This window comes from Mytilus californianus, unplaced genomic scaffold (assembly GCF_021869535.1).
Source record: "Mytilus californianus isolate M0D057914Y unplaced genomic scaffold, xbMytCali1.0.p SCAF_57, whole genome shotgun sequence".
NCBI lineage: Eukaryota > Metazoa > Mollusca > Bivalvia > Mytilida > Mytilidae > Mytilus > Mytilus californianus.
This window is the reverse complement of record NW_026262709.1, coordinates 266,126-280,077: the sequence shown is the minus strand read 5'-3', so window position 1 is coordinate 280,077 and position 13,952 is coordinate 266,126. Positions and strand designations below refer to the sequence as shown.

Sequence of the window (13,952 nt, the reverse complement as noted above, 5' to 3'; positions counted from 1 at the left end):
ATATAAGTCTTGTATTATAATAAGATACCTGACTAATTATCAACCTGTAGATTCCTGGCGCAATTTGTGTTTTTTACCATTCGACGAGCAGGAGTTAAATTTATGTAGCTTAAAAGGAGATCAATTAAGATTAATGGGACTGTTCGAATAACCATTTAATGGTATGTTTAAACACGTTGTGTGTGATAACCGATAACTCTCCTTTGTATATCACATCATTATTATTATATCATAAAATTATTGCTTGTGTGGTTTTTTTTTAATGTTTTCAATGATATAACGTTATTACTATGTGTTTGTTATTTGAATGAAAAAATACACAAATTAAAATGCATCGATTTTTTTAAATACATTAATTTATCTATCATAACACAATTTGCATTACACAGTTAGTTTTCTGCGCTTTTCACGTTAAATAATAACGCAAAGTCGTCACTATTACTACAAACTAACAACGTGTTATTTTTACGATTAAAACTTGTCCACATATCATTGAAGTTTTCTGCTCCGTCCACTTTGACATTATGCCTAATTCTTTGGTCAAAATTAAGGACGGCTAGATTGTGCTTACCGGTTAACAGAACACATCCACTGCCTATTGCCATGACTGAAGTAATACATTCATTGTTATCGAATTTACACATCCGTTTAAATGTATCATCTTTTCTAAAGCAGTTCATGATGTTTCGCTTCTTGTCGATATAATAAATGTTTGACTTGTCTGAACATATTTCAGTGAACAATCTATCCTTTCCTACCGGAAATGACGTAATAATTTCACCAGAAGGACGATAAACTTCCACGAAAGAATTATCGGATGAACTAAACTTTAAATCGTTTTTGAAGGATATCTGTCTTAACCTCCTTGATTCGACACGATTAGGCTGGGAAAAGTCAAGCACCTCAAACCAATTCCAATCAATATAACGAACAATCATCTTGTCAATACCAACCGGGGTTACGTCCCATAATCGTCCATATATGGGGATAGATTGGATTGGCGAACCGTATTCATCGTGAATAATTAAAGACTTATCAAGAGTATGAACAAATGTTACTAGAAATACCATTTTACTATCTGGCATGAACCAACAGGAAGTTATCATAAACTTTCTTTCTCCTTTTGGTAAAATAATTTTCCTGTTGAGTTCGATCACCAATCTACCCGAATTATTGCTTAACGGTTGAACTATACTATAACTGCTTATATTCACCAAACATGTTTTCTCTCTCATTCGTATATGCAGATGGAACGTTGTAATCAGCTGTTGACATGATTTCAAAAAGGATATGCAACATTCATTCGTATGAAAATACTTTTTTACATTTTGTAAAATATTCCCTAAAGTGAAAAGAAATCGGTACGTTGATACAACAAAACAGAACTGTTCTTTTGTCATATCACTGCCTTTTAACTCGTTCATTCTTGTGATTATTGAAATTGTGACCGAATCGTATTGTTTACTACATTCCACCATGAAAGATCTGGTTTCCGAATTGTCACTTCCTGTATTGTGAGTATTGTCATTAGCTTCCGAATTGACCTTTCCGGCATCTTGATTGGTTACCGAATTGACACTTTCGGTATTGTGATTTTGCTTCAAGTCATGAACTTTTTGTTGGATAATCTCTAGGCTTTCAGTGACCGATTCATGCGCGTGTTTGACAAGTGGACCGTAGTAAGAATTCGACAAGAGCTCATCTATATCAGACAAATGACATGATCGGTGAAGGTATTTTACTGTACACTGCGAACATAGAATATCTGTGTGTCTTGGGCAATAAAACTTGCATAACTTGAGGTGCTCAGTGCACACAGTGCTAGTTTCCATGTTGAACCTGGAAAAACAAAATAATCGTTTGCTGTCTGTTATTTTAAATCAAGAATATATATACAGACCTATGACCTTGGAAAAATCAATTGGCATACTTCTAAAAGCTCCTCACAAAAACGTAAGAGATACATTAACTCGGGTTTCAGATATATAGATCAGAATTTTCATAAAGCATGCAGTGCCCCTACTACCCCACATCAATACCACACTCGCATAAAAAACTTTAAAAACATATATGCTTTTAAAGACACGGATTTTAACATAAGTCTATTGCATTCTATTGAGATAGATGACTGAAATTTATAAATGGACTTCTTTATAGCCTCTTTCTCTAGGGAAAAAATGTGTGTTATAATCATTTCAGATTGGACGATCTTTGCTATCATGGGAAACATAAAAGGGAGATAGTTTTTGTAATTGCTTTTTGTATTTGATAAAACAAGAAGTCATTGTTGATGTGTCTATCAAGAAAGTCAAAACAGTTCCATAATTTACCATGTGTCAAACGACCAGGATAACAGTTAGAAAATATACCGAACGACTTCAATCCACTTCGAGTTTCTCGGAATATTTCGTAAACGGCAGTTACTTTAATTTTTCGATAGTATGCCATTACATGTATATGGGCCATTTTATTTTTTTAATTTTTTTTTCGTTAAATTTATGGGTTGTTTGAGTATCAATTCTTTGACAGCATTGTATAGCAAGAAGAATAGTGCATAATATTGGTCAACTAGAATAAAGGAACTATGCAAAACGGCACCGCAGTCATACAATGATAGGACCTTAATTCAATCCAATTATTATCGACATAATACTCGAATGCAGGTAAACATAATCCTTTCATATTCGGAAGGAGGAGGCCCCCTGACTTGCAAAAAGCGAAACAAATATTTAAGACAAACTGCTTTATATAAAGCATAAGCAATGCTAGATAAAAATTTATAATTACCTCTACCCCCTCCAACCCCCACAAACAAAAATAAAAATTATCCCAACTATAGGGGAAGGCGTGTGTATTTTTCTTTTAATTCGTTTATTTATTTCCATATTCATACATCAGTGTGAAAAGTCAATAAGTGTTAAACTTTAAATATAGAGTTAATTAGTATACCACACAATTATTAAATAAATAATAAAAAGAGTGTGCGAATTTTAGTTATATTTACCTGAATAACTACAGAAGATCCTACAAAATATTTACAATATCTAGTTGTAACTCATTATATATATATCATACTGTTCACAAATATTGCACAACCTGTACACTAATCATTCTGTCAAAGTTTATATCATTTCTACAAGTTGCATCATATTCTGTAAAGTTTTTCTTCTAGAGTAATCGTTCTTGTATTGATTAAAATATTTAAAGCTCGATGTTTATAAATAACTATTTCAATTTATCAACATAATATCTTAAATTAATTAATCATGCGTAAACCTAAATATGTGAAGGAACAGTTGTTATCCCTAACACAAAGACAATAAAATGTTTCAATAAGCAGGAGTGTCGTTTTTGTTATTGAGGACTCCGCCCGTTGATTTACGTTTGTCACGTTTGTATGAAGCTACATAGGAGAAAAGTCTGATGATCTAGTAGGTTACCGGTCCGTTTAGAGTAATTGTAAAAGAAAATTTGCTTCAGTTTTGTCGAATTTTATCATTTTTTCGTAATTATATTGTTTTTGCAAAGAGTGTTTCGTAGTCTTAGACTAGTGACTAGTTCAGCATTACAAAAAAACGGTAAATTAAAATTAATTTGAAGAGTCAAATGATAATGATATCTAGATAAAACTAAATGGCGACAAAAAACACCTTCAAATCTTTATTTCTGGTTTGTAAACTTGACGATTAAAATTAGAGAAGCTGAAATAAATGGTGAAAGTATTAAAACATGACAAGAGCATTGATAAAGCTTAATGTGATGTTATTAAAAATTATTTAAGAAATGAATGCTTCTTTTTGTAGTTCTATTGGGGTGTAAAAGTGTTGACCGAAGTCAATATGCAAATTCTTATTTCTTGTTAATGTTTTTATGTGATAATATTTTTGTAAATTTAAAATAGAACACAATTGAACTGCAGTGAATAGTTTATAGTTTGTGATTTGTCAACTATTTTTGACTCCATTAGGCAATGAAGAATATCATGAATAAAAAAGCAAAATTCAATATTAAAAAAGAAGAAAAAACAAGTCCGAAGCGCTTTTCTGGATTAATCTTCATCAGAAACGTTCAAAGCCAAATATTTGAAAGATAAGGATGTATATGAACCGAAACAAGTTAAGAGCTTTATGACTAAAAGAGGATATTTATATTCTTTGTAGAACACGTGTATCGCCTTATATATGAAATGTGAAATACCTAATGCAAATAACAATAAGTCCTTGACTGTGTGATCTTTTGATCAGTTACCATGATTACATAAAAGTATGAAATATCAAGAAGGTATAAACATCTAGTCTAAGAAACACAGACAACACCCGTGTTCAATAAAAAAAAAGAAAAAATTTCGCTATGCATTATACAGCATAAACCATCCCAAAATCTCTGAAGCTCTGGATGGGTAAGTAATGTCTGCTCCGCGATTAGCACGTCCCGTGTTGCTGGTGGCACGTACAAATCCTTACAGGATTTTTATTCGGGCTGTTGATAATTTAAACTCGGTGATCAACAAATTATTCCCTTGATAAATCGGAAAATGCAAAAAGATACAATCGATGAAAAGAAGACCTAATTAAATCTTTCCAAATGGAACGAATCCGTGTTCATTTGGGACACAAATATTCCAAAACGGTCAACCACGCCAGGTAAAACTTTCGAAAATTTGACCTCCAAGCAAGCTCCGGAATATCATGTCACCGTTAAGATATCAATCCCATAAAATGTGTATGCAACAATGTATGATCTATATTTACAGATACGTTGACTAGACCTGTATCTTATCAATTTTCTATTTTCTTTCACCTGTCGTTGAACTGAAATAACTTTGCGTCTTTAGGTGTAGACGGGACTGAGATCAACCGTATTCCCACATAATTTAAACAAGCGCCTTAAAAAGTTACTAAAATATGATAGTTTTCCGATGTTTCGTTTTATACTGTACCACAGTTGTCGGTGAGTATATAATTATTTTATTACAGAGACAAAAGGTCATAGACGTTAATTAAAAACAAATTACTAAAAAAGTACTTGACTCTTAGGTTATAATGATTCACTTCATTGGTCTCTAGTGGATAATTGTCTCATTGGCAACAATACCACATATCTCTAATTTTAATATTCATGTAAAATGCATGCATGAGGGTATATATTTGAGAAATTTACAAAATATTTTTGTTAATTTGTAATTCACCTTTATAACGTAATGTAAGTTTAACATCATTTTCACATATTTTTTACTTGCAATTGTGAATGTTTTTATATAGCAAGCTTTCTCATTTAAATTTGAAATAGCAATACCAGTGTATACAAAGTGCAAATCCTAAAATTCCATTTCTACTGTATCTGTCATGTATTTCTAATGAAGAATGATAAATAAACAGACGAAAAATTTCTGATTTTTTTAATAAGATAAAAATAATATAATAAATGTATTGTTTTGTCTCGCCTGCGACGAAAAGGTATTACTATCCGGCGGCGGCGGTGGCGGCGTCGGCGGCGTAAACTATTTGTAAAAAGTAATTTATATTTCAGAAGGTAGAAGACCTGAATGCTTCATATCTTGTATGCAGATACCTTATGTTACGAAGTTTCCGTCTGTCATAAGTCCAATGTCCTTATCCTCATTTTCATGGTTCAACGACTGCTTGAAAAAAAAATTGAGTTTTTTTGTCATGTAAATTTCTTACTTATTATGAGTAATAGGATAACCATATTTGGTATATGGGTTCATTGCAACGTCTACATGTCCGTCATTCAGGGTTCACTCGTGACCTCGACCTCATTTCATGGATAAGTGACCAAGGTTAAAGTTACGTGATTAGGTCCGTTCCTCAAATACTATAAGCAACAGGTCAAATATACTGTATGTGGTGTATGGAATGACTAATGGGTACATTGTCGTGGTTCATTGGTCAATGTTAAGTTTTGGTCTGTTTTTCTATTACTATAAGCCATAGGTCAACTATATTTGGTGTATAGAATGACTGTAATGGGTAATGGTGTTTCATCTATAACCTTGACTTCATTTTCATGGTTCATTGGTCAATGTTATAAGTTTTTGTGGTTTGGTCTGTTTTTTAAGTACTTTAAGCAATAGGTCAACTATATTCGGTGTATAGAAGGATTGTAAGGTGTACATGTCTGTTTGACATGTATCATCTGACCTTGATCTCATTTTCATGGTTCATTGGTCAATGTTAAGTTTTTGTGTTTTGGTCTTTTTTCAAGTACTATAAACAATAGGTCAACAATATTTGGTGTATGGAATGATTAAGGTGTATATGTCTGTCTGGCAGGTATCATCTGACTTTGACTTCATTTTCATTGTTCATAGGTCAATGTTAAGTTATTTGTTTTGTTTGTTTTTTTTTTTGTCTGTTTTTCAATTATCATAAGATATAGGTCAAATATATTTTGTGTATAAAAAATGGTTAGGTGTATATGTCTGTCTGACAGCATTTATCTGACCTGAGTTTCTGTGATGCTTTTAGTTAAACCTTTATCGTTAAGACTTTCAACATAAAATCAATGGTTAGTAAAGCGAGACATTTCAGCCTGTGCACTCTTGTTTATAAATATATGATACATTTACAAGAGAAACGCGTACAGCCATCCAAGTGAGAAATCGTTGCATGTCCAATTATCACATAAATCTATAATGAACAAGAATGTGTCCATAGTACACGGATGCCCAACTCGCACTATCATTTTCTATGTTCAGTGGACCGTGAAATTGGGGTCAAAACTCTAATTTGGCATTAAAATTAGAAAGATCATATCATAGGGAACATGTGTACTAAGTTTCAAGTTGATTGGACTTCAACTTCATCAAAAACTACCTTGACCAAAAACTTTAACCTGAAGCGGGACGGACGGACGAACGGACGCACAGACTATCGTAGGTGGGGCATAAAAATCATCGCACCGCGGAAATCCCACATCAGAAATACTCGCACGTACAGTGATAATGCATCGCACTTATAGTTAAAATGAATCGCTTTCAACCATCGATATTCTACATTGTGTTGCTTTAATAACACATATTTGGACTTTAATCATGTTATTGTACATAAGTCATATTCTAATGAGATTGTGTGCAAACATGCATTCAAATCAATTATTTTGTATTTTCAAAAAGTAAACAAACTCGGTTTTTCCCAATCATGTTTTATTTTACGATCATAGTAATACTCGCATATGACAGTGAAAATGAACTATCTGGATCCGCACTTTGTTTACAATGAATACCATAATCTTTTAATACAATAACGATTATGTATTGATTTTTATATAAAATAATGACATCTTCGGGGACAATCACAGAAAAATAAATTAGGTGAATTTCTTTTCATTTCATTTTTTTCGGGGTGAAATTCACGTAAGGGAAATTCCATGTGCATTGCTATGAAAGTAATTGTACTTTATAATATCCTTGGACGCAAAATATGATTGATTGGTGCATTCTTAACGTTCAGTGACAAACTTTTGTGATAATCGGGAATATATATCTGCAAGACTAAATTGTTCTTGTCTGTGCAAGCTATAAATCTGCATATTTTATTGATATTCCAAATAAGACAAGGACAGTACATTTGTAGTTTTTATTATTTTATATCATATTGATTAATAACATTACTTGCATTTATATGATTCGTAAGATTTCATAATTTGACAACAATCGCATTCCAAAATAATGTTTTATTTCTTAATAAAATGTAACATATCTGACAGCACGTGCTCTAAGTGGAAACGTTACATCAATAAAAAAAAAAAAAAAACACCGAAAAGCTTGATTTTACTTCTAATTTCAAAGTTGTAAACGACAAATGTACTTAGAAACATTACATCGTCCCTTTTATATCTCGAAAAATAATATTTAGCTCGTGTAAATACATTAAATTTTTAAAAACTGATGAGCAAACTAAACAACAAGTCAGAGCTAAAAAGATTATACAAGTTCATAAAGTGTGTAAACAAACATGTGGGTCCTCCTGGCTAAAATGTATATTATTTTGAAACCACAAATCAGTAAAGATGTACAAAGCAAAGGCTATTTATTGTCCAGATATGCTAACAATAGATATAAGAAGATGTGGTATGAGTGCCAATGAGACAACTCTCCATCCAAGTCAAAATTTATAAAAGTAAACCATTATAGGTCACAGTACGGTCTTCAACACGGAGCCTTGGCTCACACCGAACAGTACTTTGACCTATAATTGTTTACTTTTTACACATTGTGACTTGGATGAAGAGTTGTCTCATTGGCACTCATACCACATCTTCTTATTTCTACGTACCTTATCGAGTGATGCTTTCATTTCAGCTTTTAGTTCATGTCCTCAGGTGAACTTTATGTGTACATGCGTAACCTGGAAAAATGGTTGTTTTGTATGTCCATGTTCAGGTTTGTTTGTCACAATTATTTTTATACACAATCGAAAATATTGATAAACTGACGTTTGTTATACGAGAACATATAACAATAAAATAAAACCTTAGCTGAATGCAAACAATCGTTTGTATTTCTATTTTTGGTGTTTTTTGTGAGTATTTTTTCTTGAGAAGGGGGTGAAGTTTAACACACGGCTTACACTGGATCGATTATTATCACTAAAAGTTATCAACCTGCACTAACTACTGGAAAATCCAACGTTACAAGTGGTCGTTAATCATCTTCGACCTTGATATAAGAATTTCTCAAGATGAACTAATACTTATATTGATGAAAGTGAGAACGAGTTGACTCCTTCTTATGGAGAGAACATACATTTGTAACATGTGAATTTGCAGTTACGTCACGGATTTCAGAGAACTTTTACTACTTTTTGCCTCGCAAACAGTTATTGCTTCATGTTGACGTAACTTATGCAACTGTGAAGCACTGAGGTCAGAAATTTTGTAAACTTTAAACTATAGTTTACAGCAGTATATTGTCTCGAGAAATCTAATCATGAACAGTATTTCAGGTGGACAGCAGCAACCAAATAGTTTCTCCCCAGGTGGTTTGGGTGGTAATCCTAATCAATCTCCTGGACCACAACAATCTGGATCACAGTCCCAAGGTGCTATACAACAGACGGGTATTTTTAGAATAATGAATGTATATGCATCAACCAAACGTACTACAAGTATTCAACCATTTTAGAAAAAAACAAGTTATACATCCAGTCTCAATTGAGTAACTAGTAGTTTTGATATTTATATATAGTATTTCTATATTTACTGATAAAGTTAAATCAAAACTATTAAGCATTATTTCATTTTAATTGAAAAAAGATGTCAGTCGTGCATTTCGTGCTCTGTAGCCGGTATTCTCAACTCTTAACTGTAGTTATAAGGGAGAAAACTTAGACTTGCGCTTAAAATTATTACGAAAAATCTCATCCAAAACAGTATTTCAGGTGGACAGCAGCAAAAACCGAATCCTTTTGGCAATTTTGTACCAGGTGGTTTGGGTGGAAATAGGAATCCTACTCAATCCCCTCAGACTGGACCTCAACAATTAACTGGATCACCGCAGTCTGGACCAAAGACCCAAGGTGCTACACAACAGGCAGTAACTACAAATACACCAGGTTCAAAAACCAGTTCACAACAGTCATCGTCATCAGGACATCGTATGTTTTTATTCAAATTAACAAATAGTATAAATTATAAAATATTATTTATTCAAAGAACAAACATGGATTCAGTATGCATGTTAGATTAATACCACATGTGTCTCCTTTGACAAACGGATAACTGCAGACTTTAACAATATTGAAAATTCTGAAAGATCACATTAGTTTAATTAGCGGTCAGGAGTAAATACAGAAACACTGTATAATATTTGACACTTTGAGACAATTTAATTACTGTTTTATCATACTATGTTCAATACGAATGTTAATCGTGTGTTAACCAATTATGCATGTTTTCCACAGTATGTAATCCCTCTCCTGTTAACTGTTTCACTGGTATAACAATTGATTCCCAGGGATGTCAAATATGCAATCAGACAGGCAATGGTCAAAGCAAGCGTAAGTTGAAGAAGAAAATAACACAGTTTTTTTAATCCTATTTGTAAAAAAGAGACATTGGGCATGCGTCAATGAGACAGCAACAAGACAACATAACAAATCAAAACACCCATAAGTCAGCACAATGTATATAACAAAAGTCATCTGTATATCTTGATCGCTTCGGTTATAGATAGGTAGAAAATAATGTTCATTTCTTGCCTTTTCTTGTGACATAATCTGATTAACGAAGTCCCTTATTGTTGGTAGAGTAAATGTTAAAATGAGTATTTTTCAAACCATTCATTTCTTACAGTTTTTTTAAGACAGAGAATACACGGTATATTTTATCTTTATTACTCATTCTATAATACATATACTAGTTTTTGGTTTTGTTACTGTAAAGTTAAAACAATGTTTCTGTTTAAATTTGAAGCTTATAAAGGAACCGGACAAGGTGGAACTAACTGTCCCAAGCTTGATATGTCCAAGTGTCCATTTAAGATGTGCGTGGATCCTACAAGTGGATGTCCAACCTGTGACTGTAATAAAGGTAAACAACAAGTCAAATGTTGTTGGTTGGTGTAGTCTTTCGTACTTTCAAACAATTATTCAACTCCCTCGGGCATGGTTGACATTAGTTTAATTTTGCTATTTTCTTTGGGCCCCTTTTGATAATATACTAACGCATTAAAGGTTTCTACCTATTTATACATCACTGGCAATCAAATGTTTCAGTTTGAGTGTTTATGATGAAGGTTAATCCAGAAAAGCGCTTTGGGCGCATGGAATCTATAATTTATTATTCTCATCATGGAAGCTAAGATAACAAATTTATAATTGCATAACAGTTATATTTCTAGGCTTGTTGTAACTTTGTTATGTTGTACACTGTTCACTGTCATTATTGGCACCATATATATTATGTTATTTTGCTATTTTATTATGTTTGCTCCTGCAATAATATTTTCATTCATTCGTTTAGTATCATTCATCATCTGTTACCCTTTTTATGAATTTAATAGCATACAACGTGTTACTATTACACTTGACACAGTATTACATATCAACACTTCATAATATCTTAGACTAAGGTGAAATAGCTTTAATACTTGCTAAAAAGAATCCATTATGATTGAATATGCTTTTAAAAATATTTCAGAAGATGCTACAAAGGGAAAATTAACCTAAAACCCCCCCTAAACAAACACCTAGTAATTTAAATATTAAATTGCTTTTACAGATGATAATAATTGTATTTAAAATTACAAAATACAGAAATATGTGTACTGTTTTGATAAGATTGTATAATGTCACTGAGTATTCTAATGAATGGTATTTACTGTATAGTAACACTAAAAACTCATGTGTGTTAACTACCTTCGCGTCAAAGGTAAAAGAGCATTTAAAACACTACAACTAGATTTTCATCTTCTTTTTTAGCAGGTAAAGCACCATCGACACAGGCTCCAACAACTACAACACTGGCTTCAACTACAACCACACCGGCTTCAACTACAACATCACAGGCTCCAACCACTACCACACAGGCTCCAACTACAACCACACAGATTCCAACTACAACCACACAAGCTCCAACTACAACCACACAGGCTATAACTACAACGACACGGGCTCCAACTACTTCAACACAGGCTCCAACTACTACAACACAGGTTGCAACTACAACCAAACAGGCTCCAACTACTACAACAAAGGCTCCAACTACAACCACACAAGCTCCAACTACTACAATACGAGCTACAACTACATCTACACAGGCTACAACCACTACCTCACAGTCTCCATCCACTTCCACACAGGTACCAACTACAACCACACAGGCTCCAACTACTACAACACAGGCTCCAACTACTACAACACAAGCTCCAACTACTACAACACAGGCTCCAACTACAACCACACAAGCTCAAACTACTACAACACAGTCTCCAACTACTATAACACAGGCTCCAACTACTACAACACAGACTCCAACTACTACAACGCAAACTCCAACTACTACAACACAGGCTCCAACAACAACCACACAAGCTACAACTACTACAACACAGGCTCCAACTACAACCACACCAGTTCCAACTACAACAACACAGGCTCCAACTACTACAACACGGGCTCCAACTACAACCACACAGGCTCCAACCACTACCACACAGGCTCCAACCACTACAACACAAGCTCCAACTACTACGACACAGGCTCCAACAACAACCACACAAGCTACAACTACTACAACACAGGCTCCAACTACATCCACACCAGTTCCAACTACAACAACACAGGCTCCAACTACTACAACACGGGCTCCAACTACAACCACACAGGCTACAACCACTACCACACAGGCTCCAACAACTACAACACAAGCTCCAACTACTACAACACAAGCTCCAACTACTACAACACGGGCTACAACTACTACCACACATGCTACAACCACTACCACACAGGCTCCAACCACTACCACACAGATAACAACTTCTATGCAGGTTCCAGTGACAACAGCTAAGACTATAGCTACAACTCCTAGTACTGTAGTACCGACTCAAAAGAAAACTACTTTTTCTCAAAAGAAGGTCACTAGTATTAAGCCAATAACAAAAGGAGCACCCCTTCCATCATCGATTAGTACAATCACTACACAGAATGTTACATCCACTTCACCATACAGTGTAGAAACAACCACAGATAATTCAACAACAAGTTCAATGACGACAACTACTAAAGCAACAACAACACCAACTGTTTTACCAACAACTACAACAGCTCTCGGTGGTAAGATTGTGATATGCAATACTGTTATTAATACAACGAGATTTTAGGTTATTGTCTGATACAAACTTTTAGCATTTATATACTTGTCTTATGAAAACTTAGTTTGAGACAATAACCGATAACATAAAAGACATGTATGTGTCTTGATTATATAATTCGATTTTGTAAAAAAAAAAAATATATAAACATAATGTTAGTCTTATTAGACATTAATTTAGAGTGCTAAAATACTATTGATGGTACTTTATAATCTTGTAAAAACTCTTTTAAAAAGGCTTTTTATTTTGGTACGTCAGATGAACGTTTTGTCTACGCAAGACTCATCATTAATATTCGATTCAAAAATATGAACGGATGGGACTTTCAGGTATGAATATTTGACGAAACATGGTGCAGTGTTATATGATAGAAGAGGGTCTGGATGGAAGTGTATACAGAGTAGGGAATAATGGGACAACACTACAGAAAATAGGCAAAAAAAATAAAGAATAGAAAAAATGGGCAAAATTTATGAAGAAAAAATGTCTTAAAAAATAAATAATACAGAATTGAAGACCCCCCTCTAGACCCTCATAGAAAGACATAAATTTTATATTTTTTGTTTGCTTTTTTATTTTAGGATGTCCATCTTACCCAGCTGATTGTCCAAACGAGTGTAGCACATATGATTTTAATTTCTGTTTAGTTTGTGATTATTCTACTTGCAGTGGTAAGCCATGCTCAATGATTAAAATTGATGTATTATCTGATAAATTCTATATATCTGAAACAACTTTTTTAAAGATTGCAGGTCAATCTAACGAAATATTTTTTTAAAGGCTGTCATGATATAATATGTGTCAAGTGAAAATCAAATACTTCATCCCATCTTGTGAGCAAAAACAAAGAAGGTTAAGCATTTAAAATACAACACAATTTAATTCTGAAAATCACAAACGTGTTAATTTAACAGAAGCAACGTCTAGTTATTAGACAATTTATACTTCAATATAAAAATAAGGAGATGTGGTATAATTTCCACCAAAGTTCAAATGAAGTGGATGTAAGCACTTATAGGCAACCGTACGGCCTTCAGCCATGATAAAATTGAAAAATGTCTCACCTTTGAAACTAAAAGTTTCACTTGTATTTTTATTACATACATGTTCTGCTAAA

The 13,952-nt window shown here is 33.4% G+C and overlaps 2 protein-coding genes across 2 annotated transcripts in view; one reads left to right on the top strand and one right to left on the bottom strand.

Annotated features, from left to right (window-relative positions):
* Nucleotides 1–324: 324 nt before the first annotated feature.
* On the bottom strand, nucleotides 325–3,318 carry LOC127703952 (uncharacterized). Its single transcript, XM_052207989.1, has 2 exons — nucleotides 3,005–3,318; nucleotides 325–1,839 (listed from the first exon to the last, which is right to left on the bottom strand). Exon 2 carries the CDS (start codon nucleotides 1,830–1,832, stop codon nucleotides 390–392), a length of 1,443 nt encoding a protein of 480 aa, XP_052063949.1. The 5' UTR covers nucleotides 1,833–1,839; nucleotides 3,005–3,318; the 3' UTR covers nucleotides 325–389.
* Nucleotides 3,319–10,412: 7,094 nt separating this feature from the next.
* Nucleotides 10,413–13,952, top strand: part of LOC127703937 (mucin-5AC-like) — a 3,820-nt gene continuing 280 nt past the window's right edge. The window contains exons 1-3 of the mRNA XM_052207975.1: nucleotides 10,413–10,551; nucleotides 11,442–12,797; nucleotides 13,417–13,506. Of these exons, the coding sequence (XP_052063935.1) occupies nucleotides 10,413–10,551; nucleotides 11,442–12,797; nucleotides 13,417–13,506 (1,585 nt within the window). The remainder of the gene's footprint in view (nucleotides 10,552–11,441; nucleotides 12,798–13,416; nucleotides 13,507–13,952) is intronic.

Coding starts and splice junctions, on each gene's coding strand:
- LOC127703952 (XM_052207989.1), bottom strand. CDS start 1,832: ATGGAAACTAGCACTGTGTGCACTGAGCACCTCAAGTTATGCAAGTTT.